The following is a 23483-nucleotide window of genomic DNA, read 5'->3' as shown; positions in this document are numbered from 1 at the left end:
TCTGTTTTTCTTTTCAGGGTCTCACTTGCCGAGTTCTCACTCTGTGCCAAGCACTGTCAGGTGCCTGGCACAAGGACTTTGTTTAACCTCAAAGAACCCTGAGGAGGTGCTCTTATCAGTATTCAATTGATAAGGAAACTGAGACTCCTCTGATGACTTGCCGAGGTCACACAACTATTAAATGGCAAAGTTGGATTCAAGCTCAAGGCTATCTGACCTCAATGATGATACTTTTCATCATGGCCATGAAGGGCCCTAGGACAAGCAGGGAGCTGCAGGGTCCAGAAAGCCCGTGCCACTGCCCAAGGCTAAGGGGGCACAGGGAGGACATCGGGCCCACATCACAGGGTTTCCTGTAAGGCTTCACTGGGGCTTCTGCCCTATGGAGAGTAGACAGCTCCTAGGGACCAGACTCCGGTGTCCCTGGGCCCTTGTGAAACAGGTAGGGTGCCTCATGGGCAGCCCACTGGCTTCCAAACACCCAGTAGTTCCAAGCAGGGGCCACAGGACCTGCTCAGGAGCCTGAGTCATCCCTCCTCTCTCCCCCTCCCACTTGCCCCTAGAGCCTCCCCTCCCCCCACGGTTCTGCTCAGACACTGGAAAGCAAGCAAAGCCAGCTGGTGAGAAAGCACACACACCCAGATGCACAGAATGTACATATAAACTTTTTTGTTTTTTTAAACTCAAGAAAGGGCTTTTATTGTTTTTAACTCACTTCCTGAGAAGTTAATTTTTAAAACACTCTTATGGAGTTTGTTCATCACTTGTGCTACATTCAAAAACAATGATGCCAACCAAACCCTCAGTGATGGGGTAAGCACCCCATTCAGGCTGTGATCTGGGCAATAAGGCCAGGCTCACCTTTGAGCTCCTTGAGGGCAAGTATAACAGATATCACCCCCTTGACGCCCCACCTGCCAGGCCCCAGCAAAGAGATGTTCAGAAAAACCTTGCTGATCTGTGACCTGGCCTCCCGTGAACTCTATAAAAGTGTTCTTAAAAACAGTACCGAATTATCTTTTAAGCCCTGGGTTACAATGTCTTAGTGGAGATGAGCCGGGGAGAAATGTGGACCATGGATAACAGGCCACATTCTGCTCATAGCCTTAAATAGACATAGAAACTATATTTCAGATGCATGTGCCAGTGCAAGACATGCGTGTGCTGTGCAGCGGATGGCCACGCACATGCGTATGTGCGCGGAGGCGATGTACACCCACAGGCACAGAGATGCGCGGACACAGGCGCTCCTCCAACCGGCCTCCCTTCCCTTCTCGACACAAGTCCTCCTGCGACATGAAACCCACGCCAGCGACTGCAACCCCGTTTGGCCCATGTTTTCAGGGGAGGTATCTGAGTCCTGCTTTCCCTTTCCTTTGGGGGTCAGTCTCTTGAACATTTGGTCAGTAAACACCAAGCAATTAAGTGGTCCCAGAGATGACGTCTGCTCCAGCCTGGCCGAGTGGACACACACACGCCAGCACTTCAGCTCTGCGCAGGCTGAATGGTGACTGTCCTCGGGCCGAGGCAGTGGCTGAAGGGCCACCTCTCCATGGCCGCCTGCCAGCACGCTCACCTCACCAAGGCCCCACTCCTAGGGCACCCTCCAGCCTGGGCAGTCTGTCCTTCATCGTAGGAATGTGGGGGCAGCTTCTGGGGCCAGATGGGGAGGCCAGCGTAGGGTTAGGGAATGGATTCCAGTTACTTCTGCGTCTGCAAGGCCACAGCCCTGTGAGTCCAGGGTCCTCGGGTGACGTGGACCCCGGGCGTCTCTTCTGCAGCCACGGGTCTGAGGAGCCACAAACGGAGGGAGTGATGCAGGTGGGGAAGAGGTGGTGATCCTGGTCCAGGTCTCTGCTCAGATCTTTAATTCAACCCATTCTCTGAGTGTGAAACACAATCCAGCAAGGTCAGTTCAGCTCTCCTGGCTGCAAATAATGGTGGGGTGCGCTAGGAGCCACCCAAAACTTTAGAGAGGTCATTTGATGTTACCAAGCAGGTCTCTGTACCCCCTTCTCCCCATGTTAAAAACAAAAGTAAAAGAACAAAACATGAATCTGAATGTTCCAATACTGGTCCCTGCCCCAGTGAGGTCCCAGAATGACCCATCAGGGACTCAGAGATTCCACAACAGTTTTCTCAGCAGACACGAGCTCTGGCAGTAGCTCCCTGAGGTGGCAGGGTACACCCCTCCATGTGCGTGTGGCACGGAGCCAGGCCTGCCCAGCCCCCAGGGGGAAGTCTCTGCAGTGGTGGTCAGCCAGGCCTCCACCTGCCATCTTGGTTTCTTGCCTCCTGCCTCTGGGCCTTGCGGACAAGCCAAGTGGGGTTTCTAAGGCACCGTGTGTACCTACCTTCCCCACAGCATGGGTCCCACCAGGGAGAGCCAAGACCAGGAGAAATGCCTCAAGGGAGCCCTGCCCGCCAAACCCCAGGTGACACACGTTCTGATCTTGTCTCTGGACACATGCTGAGGTCATGCAGCATGACGGGGGAAGGGGAGCCAGGAGAGGGTCCATGTCCCCAGCCCCCTGCCCGCAGGGGCGGCTGTCGGCATGAGAGCGGTGGGCCTTTGGAGGCGCAGGATGAGCGTGCTGCTGGGTGGCCCTGGGCGCATGCAGGGGCTCAGGATGCAGCCTCATCTTCTTGGACACCGGGGAGCTCCGGGCTCTTGATGCCTTCACCACACCCATCTTTCCTGTTCAGGAGACACAAGGGGCAGAAGGACCTCGGGAGTGAGAGCCTGCACTCAGGAAGGACATTCTCACACACTCACAGGCATTCATACCCGTCAGCTCTTAAATCCCCCCTCATCCCTTCCCCAAGCTCACCACCCTGGAGTGTGGCCCCTTCCTGGTCTCCCTACCCCAAATCTCGGCCTATAACTCTCCATGGCTCCCTACTGCCCAGAGATGAAGTCTAGACTTCCCAGCCTGCCTTCTGGAGCCTCACATGATCTGATTCAGCTGACTTCCCTGCGTCCTCACAGGCCTTGCATGCCGGCCTAGATCAGCCTCCATAGTCCTGAATAGAGGGGCTTTGGTTTTGCATTTTCTTTCTCTTGTGCGCAGGGTAGAGTCTACCCATCGGTCTTGCATTGATGTCACATATTCAACAGATTCCAGTATCTGATTTTCCCCCTAAGACCTTTCTTTTTCAAATGACCAATGAACAGGTTTTGATATCTTAAAAAAGAATCAATACCATTTAACTCTACTGTACAGCTTCAACAATTATCCCAAAACATAAAAAACAGAGTTGATCAAGGACAAATTTGGGACTCTTATTATGACGTACAACCTGCTTTTCAAAATTAAATTTGAGTCACAGAATTATAGAATTTTATAGCTAGAAAGTACTAAACCCAATACTTAACCCAAGGAAACTGGCCTGTCCCCCCATTAACATATCTATAAAAACAATGATTGCCTTCCTCACTTGCAGTCCAGCCCTGTGCCAGGCGTATCCGAGGTAGGTACCGAATGTGCCTCTAGCCTGTGACTGGCTTGTCCCACCACGAGGGGGAGCTGAGTCACAGGCACTGAGCTAGTGTGACCAGATGTCCAGGTTTGCTTGACATGGCTTTGGCTACGCATGTAGTCCCGGCGCAGTTAGTAATAGCTTCCTCTTTCACTCTCAAAAGTGACTCCATTTGGTTGCTAAATATATGATCCCCGACACTAAGCCCAATTCCAGCACCGGGGCCTGCAGACCTAGAGGAGCCCAGGGAAGCCCCTCCCCCAGCCCTGGCCAACATACTGAAGAGACAAGGGAACAGGAAGTTCAGTGACATCAAGGCCTCTCCCAGGCTCCACCCCTCACTGGCCAGAAAGTTTATCAAGAAGAGGGCAAGAGGGTGGTATACGGACATCCCTGAGGGTAAGCAACCTCTGGCAGGGAGCAGACACCAGCTTGTCCACAACGATGGGACCTGGCACTTCTAAAGAGCCCACTCACAGAGGGTGGCCTCACACAGAACCCATGTCTGGGGCCCTGGATGGCACGCTTGAAAGGACTCCTTCGTGCCAGGCGCTCCCTCTCTGGGGAGCACGCCTTCTCCACGCAGCTGGCGGGACACACAGCTCCTCCTCCCTGCAGCTCCCTTCACAGGCCAGAGGGAGGCAACTGGCTTCCCAGAGCCACATGTGGGTCCGGGACCCTCTCATGGCTCTCTGTCTGCAGGTCTGCGGGCAAACTCCAGCAGACCTTGTTGGCCTCCCACACTGCCTTTTATTGTAGTGGGAGATGGACAAGCTGAAGACGAGGCTCTCAGGTTTGGAGAACCGCTTTCCTGACTTCTAGCAGGTGGTGACTGCACAGGCCTGGTTCGCAGTAGGGAGCCTTCAGCAAAGGAGGGCTCCTCTTCCCTGGCCTGGTCAGCCGGCCTGTCTCAGCTTACTTGCTGAACAGGCGCTTACAGGGCGCTGACTAGGCCCATGGCCTCAGCGACGGCTGGAGGTACCAGTCAGGAAAGCAGCTAGCACAGCCCGGGCTGTAGAGTTGGCAGGAGGGCCCTCCCCCCACAGGCCAGCCATCCTTCTATGAGGAGCAGACAGGAGGCCTAGCTGCAAACCTCTACCGTGGGCTGAGGAAAGAGGTGCAGAAGGGTCCTACTCTGAGACCCAGCCAAGTCCCCAGGCTTCTGGCTCAGCCCGCACAGCCTGATGACAGTGAGAGTGGAGGGATGTGCCACCACCCCTGCCGCACCCCAGGGAGTGACACGCAGGTCTCAGCCCACTGGTACTTACAGCAGTAAGTTTCCTGGAACAGACATGGATCGCTCTTCTTTCCGTGCTTGGGGCTCAAACGGGTTCCCAAAGGAACGCTTTCTCAGCATAGACTTAACCAGGATCTGGGGAGGGCACGTCCACGTCCGTCAGTCAGCATGAGGAACATAGGCCCCAGGCTCCCAAAGCCACTGGCAGCCTCTGCTCTGACTCGCTGAGGCTGGGGGGATGGAGCCGAGGAGAGGCTGTGCCGGGCAGCGCAGTGGCTTGGGAGACATGCCAGGAGAGGCTGCTGCACCCTGGCTCTCTGACTCTGTCCCTCCTCCTGCAGCAAGGACAGTTCCGCACCCCTGCCCACAGACGCACAAACTCACACCCACGCACAGTATCAGGGGTGCATTCACTCACTCACTCACTCACTCACTCAATCAATCAATCAATCAATCAATCAACAGCTATTTATTGAGTGCCCACCACATGCCAGGCACTATTCTAGGCACAGGTGACACACACTGGTGCAAAAATTCTTGCCCTCATGGATCTCATATTCTAGTGGGTGGGACAGGCAATAAATAAGACAAATCAGTAAAATATATGGTAGTTAATGGAAAGAAAGAAAACAGGCACGAGAAAAAGGAGGCTGGAGTTTTAGGTAAGGCACAAGGAGAGGCTCGCTTCTCTCTGAGAAGGTGACTTTGGAGCAAAGACCTGAAGGAATGAGGAAGGGAGCCCTGTGGATGGCTGGGCAGGAGCGTCGGGGGAAGGGAAGAGAAATTCAAAGGCCCTGGCCTTTGTAGCCAGCACCTTACTTTGCATGTGGTTGGAGCCCAGAAAATGGTGGGAGGAGGGGAGATGAGGTCATCAGGGGATATGGGGGTGGGCAGGCTGTGCAGGGTCTTACAGGCCAGTCAGGGCTTTCACTCTAAGTGATATGTGAGCCTGAGAGAGCAGGGTCTGAGCTGAGAAGTGCCATGGTCAGGTCACCAGGACCACCCTGGCTAAGGGCAAAGGTGAGAGTGGAGGCAGGGGGCAGCTTGGGAGGCTATTCTAATGCCCTAGAAGGAAGACAGAAGCTAAGACCAGGGAAGTGGCCATAGGGACCCTGTGGGAGGTGACTAGCTCCAGGGACCCCACAGAACCCTGGAGCTCTACAGAGCACAGGACTTTAGCCAGCTGGCCCAGAGGGGCCTGGACCCAGCAGGACTGACCCACCCACAGCACGGCCTGGCTCTCTCCTGGCCTTATGTTTGCCTTCACTCGCTGTGACACCCCAGTGAAGGACAGGCTATGTCCTTCCAAAAGCCCCAAATGGCCATCAGGGGTTGCACTAGTGACTTCCAATTGTTAACATGGAAGGTGTCCAGAGGAAGATGAGGAAACTAAAATGGAAGATGAGAATGAAGGAAGCATACAGGTGGGGCCTAACTGACTGACATGTAGGGGGGACCTGGGCTGCTTCTATAATTCAAAGGCTCCCTGGCACCTAGTACAGTACCTGAAAAATGGCAGTTCAGTAAATGTTAGGGAGGGAGGGAGGGAGGGAGGGAGGGAGGGAGGGAGGGAGGGAGGGAGGGAGGGAGGAAGAAATACATCTTGGAATCACAGCGAGTGTTGGCACTCAGCAAGGGCAGTCTGTTTCTTTAAATCATTCACTTTGTAGGCGGCAGTTTACAAAGCCTCCTTGCCAAGCCTCCTGGTGTCCCCACCACAAGGCTGAATAAAGGGGCCTCTCCCCATGGGCCTCCAGAAGAATAGAGGCCGCTGGCCTAGCATGGAGGCTGGCAGACCAGGCGGCCTTCTAACCTCCCCCAAGGCCCAGCACAGAGCTAGTTTCAGGCAGTGGCCACGTCCCCCTCCGGCCCTCCCAGGGCAGGGAAGCCTCTGCCCCTCACCCTCTTACCACCGTGGTCCAGCTGGGGATGAGCTTGACCGAATTCTTCACCTCCTCCTCGGTCACCTCCACCACACTGCAGTGCTCTTCCTCCGAGGGAAGGGGCTCTTCCCCATTCTTGGTCACCCAGGGGTGCAACTGTGGAGTTGGGAGGGCGGGGAGGGGTCAGGGCCACAGGCACAGACACCCGGCCAGCAAAGGACCACGGGCATTCCACCTACAATCGCCTTGAGGGAGCCCAAAGTCCACAAAGCCCAAACTCAAACCCAATGCACATGTCCTGGGGTAGGGCTCTCCACAGGAGAAACTGAGGCCTGTGTGCTGTGTCCTAGCCCGAGATCTATGGTTCCCCCACCTTGATATCTGGCACCCCAATTCTCCTTTCGGGGTTCTTATCTAGCATCTTCAGGATCAGGTCCTTGAGCTCCTCGCTGACCTGTGGCCTAAAGAGAGGAAGGAGATGAGGGGGAGACAGTTGGTGAGTATCCTTTCCTTCCTACCTCTCCCTCCCCACCCTGCTCTGGGGGGGTCCCTGATTAGCACCCCAGGAAAGAGCCACACGCAACCCTCATTTCTCCGACAGCAGGTAGGGCACCCCCAGGATGCCAGGGCGGAAGGAGACAGTTTCAGGACATCTTTCTTCCCTGAGTCTCCCTCGGGAGGCAGAGGCCACAAACAGAGTTCCAGGGGTACCAGACACCCCCCCCCCCCCCCGGGTGCCAGAGATGGTGAGGATAATGTGAAGAGTCACTTCCTGGGACACCAGGACACCTTTACTGCCACTCATCATCTTATCCTCTCCCCCACCTGGAAGGTGGCCAGGAAAGATTCTCAGGTGACAGAGGCGACCGAGGCCCAGAGAGGTGAGCGGTTAGCACATGGTTGCCCAGAGAGTTTGTCTCTGCCCAAACTCCAGGCTTCTCTGCTATCAACATTCTTGGGGAGCCTGACCCTCCAAGCTGTAGAGAAGGAACCCATTCTTGGGACTGCTGGCCTTGGTGCCTTCTGCTGTCCTAGATACTGAATCCCCTTTAAAATGCCCGGGCTGGAGAGAACGCCAGCCCTGGCAGGGCTACTGCAGGAGGAAAGGCACAGGGCACAGGCAATTGCAGGAAAGGTCGGAAACCAGTTGGCTAGTGCTGCAGGGCAAGGAGGCGATGTGGTGGCACAACCCAGAGGTCCTGGAGTGCCAGGGCGCTGTCTCTTCCTGTGGGCTCTGGGGAGCCTCACAAAAACTTGAGGCACAAGATAGGATGGGATTCATTGTGCTTTATCAGGGTCAGCCTGGCCTGATTGTGGTGGCTGGCTGGCTGGAGGCTGACAGCAGGGAGACGAGAGAGAAGGTGGCTGGACAATGCTGAGGCCTGAACTAGGCAGGTGCACAGGTCGCAATGCAACCAAGAGACTATAAGAGGTGGACTTGGACTTGGGAGGGTTTGGGGACCAGACAGAAACTGGGCACGGGGGAGCAGGGGTCATTGAGAACAACTGCCAGGTTGGTTTGTGACCTGCCTTGGGCTCTTTGAGCAGATAGAAGTGCCCTGAAAACTGAGGAGCCCTGATAGCCAACATCATTATCAGAGGAACTGCGGAGGAGCAGGGAAGCCTCTTTACACAGCCCCTCCGGGCTCAGAGACCTCAGGATCCCCTCCCAAGTCACAAAGGAAGAGAGGGAGGAGGGACTGGCTTCAAATCCCAGACCCACCCACTGATAACACTCCTCCGGAGACTCTACTTTTCCATCTGTGAAACGGCGCAGCACACTGGCATCCTGAAGCCCCCGCCCATCCTGTGGCTGGGAGAGGGAGGTTCCCTGTGTGTCCAGGGTCTTTGTGGGGGTGGTGCCCTTTCCCCTACGGAGGCCTTCAGTGAAGGGAGCGGTGTGAGTGTGTGACACAAGTCACCCCGCCCCACTCGCAGCCTCAGAGCTCCATCTGCACAACGAGATCCATCCAGTCAGGTGTCTCAGAGGCCCTGCCCCACCGCTCCAGCCCTCTATCCGCTCAGGGCTCCTCCCAGGGGGCAGCACCCCCAACTCCAAATCTGCAGGCGAGGGTGGGACCTTCGAAAGGCAAAAGCTCTGCTAAAGACACGCCCCCCTGGGGGTGGGCAGGAGCCCCCTTGGTGGACAACTCACTCCTCAGGAAACACCACGTCCTCCTCTTTGATCTTCCTGTGCAGGGCCAGGATGTAATCATCGATGAATGGGCACTGAGGGAGAAGAAGCAGATGCAGGGTGTAGGCCCAGGGCCTTCACTGGTGCTGGAGACCAGCCCTGTCTCTCAGGAGTGGGGGACAGCTCTGGGACATCATTAGCAGGGAGAAACCTCGTCTAATTTGTTCAGGGCCTGGCACACAGTAGGTGCTCAACAAACAATGACCGAACAAAGAAGTCATTGAGGAAACCAGGAGGCTGGGTGTACCCACTAGCTTTACAGCCACTTGTGGAGAGGCCTCCATTCCTAGGGCCTGGGATTTGGGAACATGCTTACTGAGGTTCCTTCCTGACCCTCAATGCAGTCACTAGATTGGGAGCACCTGGGGACAGGGATCTTAGCCAAGTCAGTGTTGGGTGTCCCCAAGGCCCAGCCTGACCCAGTGCAGGAGTCAAAAACAATCTGTTAAATGAATGAATGACTGTGTGCGAATAAATGAATAGCAGGGAGCACTCTAGCTGGAGAGGTGGCGACTCCATCATCTAGACCTACCCTCAGGATGTCTGCTGTCCCAGAACTCCTTCACGTGAACCCCCTCCCAAGGGAATAAGAGAAAGACAGAAAAAGCCTCTTTTCCCTCAGTCTTCTCTGAGCCAAGTGGCCTCTTTCAAATGTTACTTTACTTTAGGACACAAAGGAAGGGCCTGCTCCTGTCATCCATCCTGGTTCAGCTGGGCCCATCATGGGGCCAGCCCACCAATACTCACCTTCCCATAGACAAAGCAGTACAGGGTGATCCCGGTGGCCCACACATCCAAGGCCTAGAATGAAAACAGCGCATATCAGTCCCCCAGAATGAACCAACACCCCTTGCTGAGCAGTTCCAGTGGGCTGTGGGAGAGAGTATGCAGGGAACCTCCTTCCTCAGTCACGTATTCACTCAACAAATACTCCCAGGCCTTTACTCCATGCCCAACTCTGTGCTGAGCACTGGGACACAGGGATGACCAGAACAGGGCCCCTGCCCTTCAGGAATTCCAAGTTTCTTTGGAACAGGCCCAAAACTATATAAATATATATATATATATATACATATGTATATATGTATATACACATATGTATATATATGTGTGTGTATATATATGTATTTGTTAAATTTATCTTTATTGTTGAAAGTATTACAAATGTCCCCCTTTTCCCCCCATTGATTCCCTTAGATATATTTTCAGCTCAACAGGTGCAAAACTTCCTTCATCTATGGGTCACATTTGCTGTACCCATCATACGGATGCACCGCAGAAACGATGGCCTGTATCGCACTTACACTTGCTAAACCAGCTCATCATTCCTCGTCCAAATGACCCACTGGAGAAGCCACCATATGCCTTCTTTCTGACCCAGAAACAGCACCTGTCCGTGCCAAGGCCCTTGGCCACCTCCACAACTGCTCCCAGCTCCCCCACGCTCCGGTTCTAACATGCGCTCTCTCTATTTTCCCTTCTGGAACCCCACCTCCTCTCCTGGTATCTGCTGTCTCTCTTATGCAAGTGATTCTCAAATCTCTACCTACATATTCTTGCCACAGATGCCTCATCTGAATCCAGTCCAGGAACAGAAGACAAACACAAGCTACATCATTCTACAAAGTAACAGGCCCATTGTCTTCAAAATGTCAAGGTCGGGAGAGAGAAGCCAAGGAGCTCTTCTAGATTAAAGGACATCAGGGATGTGACAAGTGAATTAAGCAATGGACTCTGGATCGGGTCCTGGGCCAGGAAAAGATAAGGCTTTGAGGACAGTATTAGGACAACCAGTGAGCAAATCATATCAATGATAAGTTTTCTAATTTTGATCATTGTTCTGAGGTTATATAAGAGAATGTCCTTGTTCTTAAAAAATATTCACTGAAGTATTTCATGATAAGAGAGAAGGATGGCTCCGACTTAACTCTCAAATGGTCCAGAGGAATGTCCTATCCTTATACATAAATATAGAGAGAGGTAGTGAAAAGGTAAATAGGGCCCGGCCAGTGTGGCTCCGCGGTTGAGCATCGACCTAGGATCCAGGAGATCGAGGTTCGAGTCCCAGTCAGGGCACATGCCCAGGTTGTGGGCTCAATTCCCAGTGGGGGCGTGCAGAAGGCAGCTGATCAATGATGAGAGCATCATTGATGTTTCTATCTCTCTCTCTCCCTCTCCCTTCCTCTCTCTGAAATCAATAAAAAAGATATATTAAAAAAAAAGGTAAATAGGGTAAAAAGGCAATCGGGGTTCGATTCCCGGTCAGGGCACATGCCTGGGTTGCGGGCTAGGCAGCCGATCAATGACTTTCTCATCATTGATGTTTCTATCTCTCTCTCTCTCTCTTCTTTCCTCTCTCTGAAATCAATAAAGATATGTTAAAAATAAATAAATAAATAAATAAATAAATAAATAATAAAAATAAAATAAAAAGGTAAATAGGACAAAATGTCAATAATTGGTGAATCCGGGCAAAAAGATATATGTGAGGTTCTTTGGTATTATTTTTGCAATTTTTCAGTAAATTTGGAATTATATCAAAATTGAAAATTAAGACAAAATCTCTACCTACACCCTTGACCTCTCTCTTGAGCTCCACACCCTCACCCCACGCAGGCATCCAAATGCCTCCCAGCCACCGCCTCCTCGGAAGTGCAGTGGGGCAGCCAGCATCCCACAGCTGAGAATAGGCTTGTGTCGGGGACACACTCGACTGTGGCCCCCTGCTCAGAAAGCTCTGCCCACTGCCTCTCACCTAGGAAAAGGCCCAAACTTCCAGGCCCTAGTGTTGCCCAAGCCCCGCCGCGCCCCAAGCCTGTGCCCCTAGGTTCTCTTGCATGCTCTCTTGGCTTCACCTCCACCTCATTCTCTAAAGCCTAGTTCAAACCCTGTCATGTCCAAGGAGTCTGAGGGGAGCCTCCGACTCCCACACGTGAGCGTTCCTGCCTTTTCACCATCTCCAGAAGGGCAGAGAGCTGGGCTGTCTGGGCTCTGTCCATTCCACAGTCCAGTCCAGGACTCAGCACAGAGCAGCTGGCAGGAGAGATTTGGGGACATTTTGCTAGAACATGAGAGGAGGCCAAAGTTGGGGAGTTTGTCGGACTCCAGGAAGAGGTAAGCGTGAAGGAGAGGGGACTGTGTTTGGTGTTCACCCCTGAGACACAGGGAACCCTGGCATCCTCAGGTTGGAAAGGAGGCCTCGCTGCAAGCTATTCCATCCCTTCACCTGAACCCCAGCCCAGCCCAGGCCCTGGGAGTCACCTTCCCACTGAAGCTCTGGCCGGAATCAGAAATGGCCTCAGGGGCCATGAACGCTGGGGTGCCGGCCGTGCTGGACAGCTGAGCGTCGTTCCCCTCAAACTGGTTGCTGACACCGAAGTCGGCAATCTTCACATGCCCATCGTCCCCCAGGAGCAGGTTGGATGGCTTGATGTCCCTGTGGACGATCTTCTGGCAGTGCACTGCAGGGAGAGGCAGCTAGAGTGCAGGCCTGGGGACCGCAGCCCAGACCCCCCACCTAGCCAGGGGAGCCTGCCTCAAACCAGGTGAGGAGGAGCCCACACACACACGCTCCTCTCTTGAGGACCTTGGAAGGGGACTCCAGGGCCCTCTGCTCCACTCTGCAGGGAAGGCTTGAGGCCAGCCCAGGCGGCCAGCAGCAGAGCCAGGACTGGACTATCTCCATGGCAATCAAGGCACCTGATACTGAGGGGGCAGGTCAGAGGACGCTGGGGGAGGGGAGTTCATAGGCATCTCTGGCTCTCCCACGTGAGTACTGTCTGCAGGCCCAAAGCCTATCAAAGTCTTTCCCTAGTCCCATCTCCCACACAGCCTGGGCAGAGATGCTCCTGCTCCTTGGACTTAGGGTGGGATTGTGGGGTATCCTGCAGAGGTACTGCCTCAGCCCTATTGACTCTGGACTGAAGGAGATTCAGAGAGGGAGGGCATCCCAGACCTTGGGGCTGCTGGGATGCACATGGCTGGGTAAGGGTCGGCCTTCTCTAGCAGGCTGAGAACTCACCCAGCTTCCTGGGCTCAGCACTGCTGGGAAGAGAGGGGCAGCTCAGGCTGAGAGAAGGCGCTGACCCCACCCCACTGCCATCCACTATAGGCTCCCCCCTCAGCAAATACTTTCCCCTGCACCTACAGACCCAGGACATTGGAGATGAGGAAGGGTGGAAAGGGAAACAGGAGAGGGGAGAGGAGGAGGAGAGGAAGGCTGGGGGCCAAGGGAATGAGTGTTATATAACAGCAACAAAACCAGTCGTCCTACAGTGACTACATGTGTACCAAACGCACACAAGGGGTTTGAAACACACCTATGAGAGCACAGGGTCTCATGGGGCTGTATATTCAACCATGGAAAGCAGTCTCAAATTCTTTTCTCAAACCCTGGCCTCCTCCCTGAACTCTAGGCTCTTTATCCACATGGATATACAGTAGACGTCTCAACACATATCTCAGTATTTCTCAAGCACACTTCTAATTCAGAACTTGATTTCTCTGTTGGTAATCCCTACCACCAAACAAACAAAAGAGAAAATCCATCCCTGTTCCTCTTCTAGTCTTTTCCTTTCAGTTAATAGCACAGTACCCATTGCTCAGGTCTGTCTCTCAGACTCCATATCCAATTCACCAGCAAGTCTTGTGGACCCAACCTCTAAGATATATTCCGACCCCACTACTTCTCACACCTGCATCACTGTACTTGCCCCATCTGTAAGAATCAGGCCTGGACTCTCCGGCCAGAGCCTTCCTGGGCTGCTTCCATTCTCCCTTCAAGGGACCAGAATCACCAGGCAGGTCTTCGGCATCCCCTGCCTCCATTCACCTGCCTGGGCAGCCCCTTGTGCTCACCAATCCACCCAGGAAGCTCTCACCTTGATTAGCTGGGTACTGACGAGGCTTTACTCAAAAGTCAGATGGCGTTCGTTAGGGTTTTTGTTTTGTTTTTGTTTTTTGGTGGTGGGGATAGAGGATGAGAGATGAAAGCTCAACTGAGAAGAAAGTCCCGGGATAGGAAGTTGGGTGGAGGCCAAGCTGGTACAGGGTGGTGCTCACCACTGACCATACCCAGGGTGCAATGCCCCCTTCCTATACCTCAAGGCCCTTGCTAGGGACTTTCTGCAAAGCCTTCCTCTCTCTCTCTGTGCCTCAGTTTCCCCATATGTACAAAGAGAATATCAATCTGAGGGCACTGGAGTGGCTCAAATGTCATAAAGACAGTCTTGGTTCCTGTCGCCTCATCCTGCTCCTCCATGGTAGGGATATGCTCCTGACAAACCAAGCTAAGATTTTAGAGAGATGGGCCCCACTTCTGCTTCTCAAACCAGGCCAGAAGGCTAGGTATCTCGGGGCCCTATCCATGACGAGTGCTGGCTGCCCCACCTCCTTCGTGTCTCCTCCCCACTGCCACTGTCCTAATCCAGGACTCACCATCTGTCACTTGGCTGTGGAAACAGCCTCCTCCCTAACCAGCTGGCCGCCTCTCACCCTTTATCCAGCCACCACACAGCTGCTACTCAGAGCTTTCTAAGACGTAAATCCTATCACACCTCTCCACTACTCAGAGCCCTCGGAGTTCACAATGCGATAGAATGAAGTCACGAAATGTCCTCTGTGGAGGCATTCCCAGCCCTCATGCCTCAACCAGACTGAACTTCTCCCCATTCTCAAATAGTCCATGCCCACTCCCCTCGTGCCTCTGCCCGCGCAGTTCTCTCTGCCTGCTGTACTTTCTCCCACTTATCCCTCAAGCCTGGCCAATGAACTCCTACTCATCCTTCAGGACCCTGGTCACAAGTGCCATCCTCCGGGAAGCCTCCCTTGGCCCTCAGTGCCCTGACAGCCCCTGTGCCTCCCCAGCTTTGGCAGACACCACATTGTATCATCTGCCTGCTTAGATTCCTGTCCCTTCTACTAGGCTGTGAGATCCTTGAGGTCACATCTGGGTCCTTGTCATCTACCTGCCCCCAGCTATTCATAAAATGAAAGAATAAATGAGCAAATGAGTGAATAAAGGAATTCCGGAGATAGAAGCGAAGCTCACATCCTCCCTCCTGAGCTCTCATCACTTAGGGGCCCTCCCAGGAAACCCACACTTGCCACCACCCGCAGGCTGCATGACAGGACAGACTCTGGAGCCGCTGGTCATAAGTCTGGCGCCACCCCCTTCGCCTTTCCGTTCCCCAGGTTTAGGCCCCGCCCCCAAGCCTATGACCCGCCCCCACCTGAAGCTGATTGGCAGATGAGCGCTGACTGACAACAACTGCTCAGAGCCCTCTCAGCCTGGGCTCCGCCCCCTCGGGTGCGCCCCCTCTCCCCTGTCCCTCACCCCCAGTCCCAGGCAGCAGGCAAGCAGCCCCCACTCACGGTACTCAAGGCCCAGGATGACGTCCCTCAGGTAGATGCGAGCTTGTTCCTCCGGGAAGGGCTTGTCGCAGGGCACCTCCATGACCGGCCTGTAGAGGAAGGGCAGAGGGGTGTTCCAGGTGAAGGGGAAAGGGGCTGGGACCTTCAGGTCACTTGGGGCCTCCCGGGAGCCCTCTATGCTCAAACAGATTCCCAGAACCCAAGGTATTAACTTTTTCCTCCCATATGTGATAAAATTTTAAAAATACACAAACACAAATATATCCCTTTATAATTTCAAATTAGCTTTATCTTAATTTCTGATTGGCTTGATATTCCTTCTCCTAAGGACTTAATTATCTACCCTCAAACAGATGCAAAGATGCCATATAGAGAAATGTTTTTCAAACTGCACGTCTAGATCCAATATAGGGTCATGAAATCAATTTAATAGGTGACTACCCCAAGCTGAACCCTAATGCTGCTTTTTTTTTTTTTTTTTCTAATGAAGTAGAATATATCAGAGTATATCATATGTAATAAGGATATATACTGTTCAGTAAAACTTTGGTTTCAGCTACAGATATAAATGACAATGTGAAACTTATATTTCTCACTTTGAATGGAGGTCAAAAACATTTGAAAGGCCCTGGGTGAGTAGCTCAGTTGGTTAGAGCATCATCCTGATAAGCCAAGGTTGAGGGTTTGATCCCCGGTCAGGGCACATACAAGAATCAATCAATGGATGCATAAATAAGTGGAACAACAAATCAATGTCTCTCTCTCTCAAATCAATAAATTAAAAAAAACAAAACATTTGAAATCCCCTGAGTCATAAAGGGACACCTTTGCTTGCCTCCTCCCCAAATAGGTCTTTAGGAAGTCCGCCAGCAGAGAGATAAGCTATAGCCTGTATTCAAGGTCTCAGAAATTAGAGCCCCCAGTCCACCCAGGCCCAGGCCCACTATGCCATGTCTGCTGCTTTGCAAATATCCCGAGAAGGCCAAATAAGGCAGACATGAGTTAGAACCCTGGGTTTCATCAGTGACTTGCTGTGTGATGTTGGGCAAGTCACTTACCTGCTCTGAACCTCAGCTTCCCCTCTTGTAAATGGGAGTGAAAGGAGTCCCACCTGTTCACTCACAAACCTGTAAAGCTGAAAGAACTCTTTGTAATTTGAATACAGGTAAGAGTTGAGTCCCTTCTCTATACTTTTTCTTGAGAAACACTCTTTTCTTCTCCCTCTTCCATCAAAATCTTCTTTCCAGTTCTTCAAGGCCTCCCTGACTATTCCAGCCTCACTGACCTCCTTCAAAGAACTGTCCTCTTGGTCTCTCATTTCCCCCGAGACCAGAGCTTCCCAAGGGCAGGGCCTGGGCCTCTGCTTTCTCCTAGAGTAGCAGATCCTAGGACTAGGGACACAGGGAGGGAAAAGAAGGCCTGGATGAGACTTGACCTGCCTGATCGGAACGGGGAACTCACCCCTTTCTCAGGAGGTCAAACACTGAAAGAAAAGAAAAGAAAAGAAGGTAAGGTGCAGCCAGGCTGGTAGAGCAGGGGATGCCAAGGTCCCTCCCTGTTTTGGAGGGTGGTAGAGGGTGCAGGCAACCAGGGATACTTGAGGCAGGGACAGGACAGGGGTCCCACAGTATCAGAGGAGGTAAATGGGTAAGAATAGGTTCTACTGTGGACCTGCCTCTTCTGATTCAGCATGGACTCTTTTTACTGGGCAAGGGTAGGGTAACTGAGGCTCAGAAGGGTCAGACATTTTCCTAAAGGTCATAGCAGATAGGCAGGTAGGAGAGGGAGTGGAGACTAAAGCCTTGGCCTCTAATTCGTGAGCCAATGTTCTTTCCTTCTGCCTCTTTTCCTGAGGGCATCTAAAGCCCAGCCATGAATTAGGCACCATGAACTTAATTTAACAACATTAGCATTAACAGCTAATACGTCTTGCATGTAGTAACTCATTCACTCCTCACATCAACCCTATGGGGTACATACCATTATTACCCCCATTTTACAGGTGAGGAAACTGAGGCACCGAGCTATTAGACAGGGTCTGGGAACCCACATCATGTAGCCTGCTTCCTGTATCTCCATTGTCCCTCTGATCAGCAGAGTGGGGACTTGGAAATATCTGTTGACTCTCACTGGATATTCTGAGCCTGGTTCAGCAGGACTGGGCAATGCAATCCAGAGCTGGGGAACATGTATTTCCTCCCTGCCCCCTGAAGGCCATGTGAATCCCCAAGGAGCCCTTGGTCAGACCCCCAGTAAGAGCTGGGTCACTCACCTAAATAGAGATTGTCCTCAGCTGGGTCGTCCAGGACCTGGTCAGAGGGAGCAGACATGGGGATAGGAGGCATGGGGTAAGAGTTCCAAGTCTCCTTGTCCTCACCAGCCCCAGGACCCCCAGGATACTTTGCAGCTACCCTGGACAATGCAGCAGGGACTGCACAGGCACTGACCACTGCACAGGCACTGACCGATGAGGCCTCAGAAATCACTGACACCCACCCTCAGTGAAACCTCAAGAACATCCCAGACCAGCCTGAATGGACCCCTGAAGCCTCCCTGCGGTCCCTGCCCCAAGTCCAGCTGTGTCCCTGGAGGCCTCACCACATCTGCTCTCTCAGAGGGTCTGCGCTCTACAGGACTCGGGCACAGGTACCCACCCACTCACCACCACCTCCTACCTCGATCAGCTTGACCACATTCACATGGTCCAGCTTCTTCAGAATGGCGATCTCCTGGTACACTCGTTCCAGGGGCAGCAGCTGCTTGGCTGGTCCTCCCTGGGCAGCCTGGGACCCTCTTGGGGGAGGGCGACCTGTGGCCAGGAAGGGGAGGCAAGCCCTTGTTGCAGAAGTCTGGGCCTCACCATTGCCCTGCAACCAGCCTCAAGCAAAAATCTTGCAAGACCATGGTCTTGTCCCCAACCCACCAAGCGCGTGCCCACCACCAGGCCTTTGCTCACGCTGTTCTCTCTCCATTCCCAGTCCTAACAAAACCTAGCTAGGGACTGAGGTCTCCTCCTCCTCTGCCCCCTGGCTAGGGGCCCCCAAGCACAGGACCCACTAGATACATACGTGGAAAGCCATACTGCTTCAGTAACTTCTTTTTGGAAAGAACTTTCATTGCCTGAGAAGGGAGGGGCAGAAATGTCACTTGTGTGCAACGACCAGGGGGTAGGACAGGCTGGTTACCTGTGGACTGAGTCCAGAAAGGTACAATGGACACCTGCCACCAGCACTAAGGGTATGGCTGGGTGTGGTTAAGCTGGATGAGAAGGTAGCCACATCTGAGTGTAGGTCTCCCCCTTATTCTCCAAAAAGCCTTTAAAAAGCTCACCTCCTTTGCATACCCCTAGGGACAGGGAGTTTACTCCTTTCAGAGGCACTGTTGTCCCCTATCTTCCCAACACAGCTCCTGCCCACCTCCCAGGTTTCTAGGGCCCGGCTCAGGCAACACCTCCCTCCTGTTCCCAGACTCACATAGTGCCTGTCTTCACTTTCGTTATAGGCCAGCCTCACCACGCCGTAGGCACCCTGCGAATAGGCACAGTTCAGCTCCGCCCGGACAGAACAACCTCCCCCGGGGCTAGTTCAGGCAAAAGGGAGCTTGAACAGCTCTGGCCCTCTCCTCCCTCATCCCATCTCCACCCCCACCACTACATTTCAGGCAGATGGAGAGGGGGCTCCTGTGCCTTGGTAACTGCCCCTGCCTGCCTGGCTCAATGCAGCTCCATGCCTCCCCCAGTTCCTCCTTGTCTTCCATCAAAAACTGTGGAGAGCCCTGGCCAGTGTGGCTCAGCTGGTTGAGCACCGTCCCATGCACCCAGAGGTCGCCTGTCAGATTCCCGGTCAGGGTACATGCCTGGGTTGTGGGCTTGATCCCCAGTAGGGGGCATGCAGGAGACAGCCGATCGATGTTTCTCTCTCATCGATGTTTTTCTCTCTCTCCCTCTCCCTTCCTCTCTCTCTAAAATCAATAAAAACATATTAAAAACACACACACAGAAAGCCAACTCTGGGGAGTCAGGAATCAGGACTTATTTCCCATACACCCCACCCACATCAGTTATTTCCTGCAAAAGACGAAATTTTCCTCACTCCCAGGCCTGGGCCTTCCTGCCTCTGCCTCACATTCCTGGGGCAGAAGGGATTGTACCAAGCAGAAGATCTGGCTGACAGGCTGCCTTTGTAAAGTTCCCACTGCTCCTGGCCTGCCCCAGTCCTACCTTGCCAATCTCACTCTGCAGCTTGTATTGGTTCAACTGCACACAGTCCTGGGGGGGAAAGAGGAAGCATCAGGTAAAGCTTGATCCAGAGGCAGTGTTGATCCCTGCTCAGGGATCAAACCTGGCCTCAGGCCCCTCACTCCCAGCCCCAGGTTTCATCAACCTTTCAAGTTGGGATGGGGAAACCTGGGGGTGCCAACACCATGACAAAAAGCCTCATGAATGGAGGGCCATGGCTAAGGAAAAATGCACTGACTCCTGCCTCGATGCTGGGGTCTAGGAGACCCAAATCTGTAAGAAACCCATGAGCAAGTATTCCCAGAAGCAGTTGAATGTGAGGTCTAGATTGTATGGACAAGAAGGATGGGAAGAGGGACAAGAGACCAGAGCCCTGGCCCAGGCATAGAAAGCTCAGCCTCTGAAGGTTGTAGATTACTCGGTGCTCAGGTTCACTTTCGGATCTAAGTGGCAAGGACAGAGCCAGTGGGAGCCAAGGTTGAAAGCCTACTGGCAGCTTCTGAGTCAGAGCAGATTTGAGGAGGCAGGATTAGAGGTAGGGGTTCAAGCTGGGGAAGTCTTGGGGTAGGAGGACACTGTCTTCAAATCTCTGAGGACTTCTTGGGGAGCAAGGGAGGTGTTTATTTCTAAAACCTGGACTGGGTGGGGGTAGGAATGGTGGGACTTATTGGACACAGAGGTTGGCTCAGTTGGAGTTTCCCTGGGTGGGAAGAGGACTTATTGTGAGGTAGTGAGCTCCTCGACTCTAGGGGTATGCAAGCCAAAAGCTAGACAGCTGTGTGGCAGGGATAGGAATGGAAAGGGTCTTCACTGGGGACTACTAAAAAGCCCATGAGTACCCCCTAGCTCTGCCCCACCAACCTCTGCGTCTGAGATGGCCACGTGGTGGGACTCAATGGTGGGCCTCCGCCAGGCCCGTGGGGAGATGTGGTTGGCAGGCCCTGTGGTATAAGGCCCAGCCTGGGCCTCCAGGCAGCTTCTTGCTGGCCGCTCCTGCAGAGACAACTTCCTAGTTGAGAGGCTGGGCCTGGGTAGAGGGAGTCCTGAAGTACTGGGGATCATGGAGGCAGCTCTGGCCCGTGGTGGGGGTTCCACACCATTCCTGGCAGACCGTGGGCAACCATCTGTCTCCTCCAAGTGGGCCACATCGATGGCTGCCACTCGTTCCACCAACTCTGCCCGAGGGTCTTGGCAGCAAACTGCTGGCCCCCCCTCCATTGCCACGATCAAGGGGTCCTCTGTGCAGCCTTATTGGGAACCTGAGAAATGAGGGCAGAAAACGCTTCAATTCTGGCCATAGAGCAAGGAGGTCAGATTTCTAGGCCCTTCTCCCATTGTAGCCACAACCCTATGGGTCCCACCTCCATGCTTTTGCCCCGCCTATTCCCTCTGCTTGGGTTGGTAGTATGCAAACTTGGGCCTGTCCCTACAAACTGAAGGATTTCCAGGAACTCATCTGGCTCTGCTGTACACCAGCCCTCTAGACCTCAGTATTTCCATCTGTAAAACAGGCACATTCACATCCGCTTTGCTGGCTTCACAGGGAAGCAGGGAGAGTCTGATGCTCTGGAGTCAGACAGACATACGGGCAGAACACTGGAGGCCTAGCAGCCTTGGGAGAAACAGAGTCGAGGGTCAGCTCAGGCCGACATCCAGCAGACAGCCCAGTGACTCACCAGCCCCACCCCTCAACAGTAGAGCATTCCAACGCTGTTGCCTAGAAGCTGAGCTGGGTGCTGGTAATGCAGAGGCCTCCCTGATGCTACAGACCCACTCACCTCCTTCAGGGAGGCCTCTCTGATATTCTAGCCCCCTACCTCCACCCCTCTCACTGTTTCCAGGAAGACTTCCTTGGGGGTCCAGCCTCTCTCATTTCCTCCAGGGAGGTCTCTCCAGGTCCACAGGACAAGTCTCCCATTACTCCCTTCTCTGCCCCAGCAGAGCCTGCAGCCCAGGACAAGGTCCATTAGGGGAGGGGGCTGATGCTTTGGTGGCTGTCAAGAGAAACTTCACAGTACTAAAATGTCATTCCTTATTTTTACTGATTTTTCCTTCCAGTTTGTGTGGCTGAAATGTTTGCCATATTTGTTCAGGCTGAGATGTTCCCCTTGGCTTGGCCTTGCACCCACCCTGACCCTACTGCAGTCTGAGCCCCCAAAAGGCCAGAGGCCAAGAACTTGAACCCTGAACCAACCACCAACCTCCAGCCCTAGCCCTCACCCTTGACCACAGTCCTGGGCTGAAGCCAGACCCCAAGCTGAACATTGACACTCAAGCTGGGACTCCATTTCCTCCTCAGGCCAAGGGTTGGCCCCACCCCAACTCCATGCCCCACCCCCTTCCTGGGCCAAACTAGGCATCTTCTCAAGAATAGGAAGTGAGTGGGCCCCTGACCCTCTGTCCTTCCGGTCTGGTGGTAACTTCCTCTGTCCCCGTACAGTGACTTGGAGAACAGGGGTCTCTGTTTCACCCTCTCATTCCCCCATCACCTTACTTTGACAGATGTCAAGGAGGCAGGGCTCACTGGAGTCCACTGCCACAGAGGAGCTTGGGCTGGGGTCCAGTCCCTCCTGCCAAGCTACTGTGGGGCCATGGGCAGGCTCCTTCCTGACTCTGAGCCTCAGTCTCCCCATCTGTACTATGGATGCAAGACCTTCCCTTCCCAGATTCCCTAGGGCTACATACAGTAAGGCTTGGAGATGGATCGTGAGTAAGGGTGCATTCAAGATCCCCGTGCCTGGCACACAGTGTTGCATGAGTGGAAGCCTGAAAGTGGTGGAGCTGATGCTGACAATGAGAAAGAAAGGGGGAAGGGAATCCAGATTGGTAACAGGAAAAGACATGGAGGCTCCACCTAGACGGAGTGTGTGTGTGTGTGTGTGTGTGTGTGTGTGTGTGTGTGTGTTGCAGGGGATGGGGGGTGTTAGTGAGGCTAAGGCATCAAAGGAGGCCTCTCTGGAGATGAGAAAGGAGTGAGTAGGGCTGGAGCATCAGAGAGGCCTCCCTGGAGGAGGTGAAAGGGGGCAGTGAATGGGGTTAAATTATCAGGCCCCTTGTAGGAAGGAAGAAGCCAAAGCTAAAGGGAGCCCTCCAAGCCTGGGCCACCCAACGCACTCCTCCCTGTAGGTGGCCCACTCTGCTGCTTCCTGTCCTCACTCTGCAGGCCCTTTTTCTGCCACCCGAATATAAACTCTATCCATTAGGGCTCTTGTCTGCCTTGTCTCCGTAAGATCAGCGGTGTCTGCGGCAGTAGGAGCTTGATAAGTGTTTGTTGAATGAATGAGTTGTTGCCATAGCGATCATTACAGCCCTGTCCCCATTAGGCAGTTGGGAAAACAGCCTCAGAGAAGGGATCCCACCAAGCCTAAGGCCCCAGCCCATGGTAGGGCATGAATCAGTGTCAGAAGCTCCTGCCCTCTGGTCCAGGGTGGGCACCAAGGGACAGAGCCACCACCCAAAGAGCATAAAGGCTGCCCTAGTCCATAACATTTGCATAATTTTCCTAAGGCTGTTACCCCAGCCAGAGGCCATCCTCCTTCATCTCCCTTCCCCTATTCTCAGAGAGGGAAAGAGGCCTAGCAAGGGGCAGGGATGGTCCTGAGGTCACGCAGCAAGTCAGGGCAGAGCCCTCCTGCTTCAGCCCGGAGCCTGTAACCTGGCTGAGGCTCTGCATCTTCCTGGCTGCAAGCCCATGGACAGGTGGCTGCACCATGTGCTTGGGTTTTCCTCATCTGCAGAATGGGGTTACTAGCAGTCTCAGCTCCTTGAGCTGGTGGTTGTGAGGCGTAAAGGCGTGAATGCGATGCGGGGCTCAGAACTGGGCCTGCTATGAAGGAAGCCCCATAAAAGTGAGTTGTTGTGCTGCTGTTGTTGTGATCGCCTGGCACACACTGTGACCCAGATGGATGCGCAGGCGGCACAGGCGGCTGTGAGGGCTGACGTCAGGCCCTCCACCCTCCTTCCCGCCTGGATCAAATTCAGGTGACTAAGCAAGTCTGTGCAGGAGGGGGCCCAGGAGGCCCCAGGTTCCTGCCTCGTGTCCAGGCGATGGGGCCTGTCGCCTGAGGCTGTGCATGTGAG

At 53.7% G+C, this 23483-nt stretch overlaps 1 protein-coding gene across 1 annotated transcript; it reads right to left on the bottom strand.

The window, feature by feature from the left end:
* Positions 1-630: 630 nt before the first annotated feature.
* Positions 631-20854, bottom strand: CAMKK1 (calcium/calmodulin dependent protein kinase kinase 1). The gene is made up of 15 exons (XM_016200941.2): positions 20265-20854; positions 19386-19433; positions 18640-18693; positions 18235-18286; positions 17842-17975; positions 17439-17475; positions 16628-16649; positions 15167-15255; positions 12056-12255; positions 9542-9595; positions 8756-8829; positions 6974-7061; positions 6628-6756; positions 4749-4852; positions 631-2698 (listed from the first exon to the last, which is right to left on the bottom strand). Exons 1-15 carry the CDS (start codon positions 20619-20621, stop codon positions 2626-2628), a joined length of 1515 nt encoding a protein of 504 aa, XP_016056427.1. The 5' UTR covers positions 20622-20854; the 3' UTR covers positions 631-2625.
* Positions 20855-23483: the final 2629 nt, after the last annotated feature.

This window comes from Miniopterus natalensis, chromosome 17, assembly GCF_054644295.1.
Source record: "Miniopterus natalensis isolate mMinNat1 chromosome 17, mMinNat1.hap1, whole genome shotgun sequence".
NCBI classification, from domain to species: domain Eukaryota; kingdom Metazoa; phylum Chordata; class Mammalia; order Chiroptera; family Miniopteridae; genus Miniopterus; species Miniopterus natalensis.
This window is presented reverse-complemented; position numbering and strand designations above follow the sequence as displayed.

What these genes read in the sequence shown, in the direction of transcription:
- CAMKK1 (XM_016200941.2), bottom strand. Translation starts at nt 20,621, where the DNA reads ATGGAGGGGGGGCCAGCAGTTTGCTGCCAAGACCCTCGGGCAGAGTTG. An exon ending in TGAGGACAATCTCTATTTAG is followed by an intron (nt 16,650 to 17,438) that starts GTGAGTGACCCA and finishes CTTTTCTTTCAG; the next exon opens with TGTTTGACCTCCTGAGAAAG. An exon ending in TCCCCAGCTGGACCACGGTG is followed by an intron (nt 4,853 to 6,627) that starts GTAAGAGGGTGA and finishes TGCCCTCCCCAG; the next exon opens with ATCCTGGTTAAGTCTATGCT.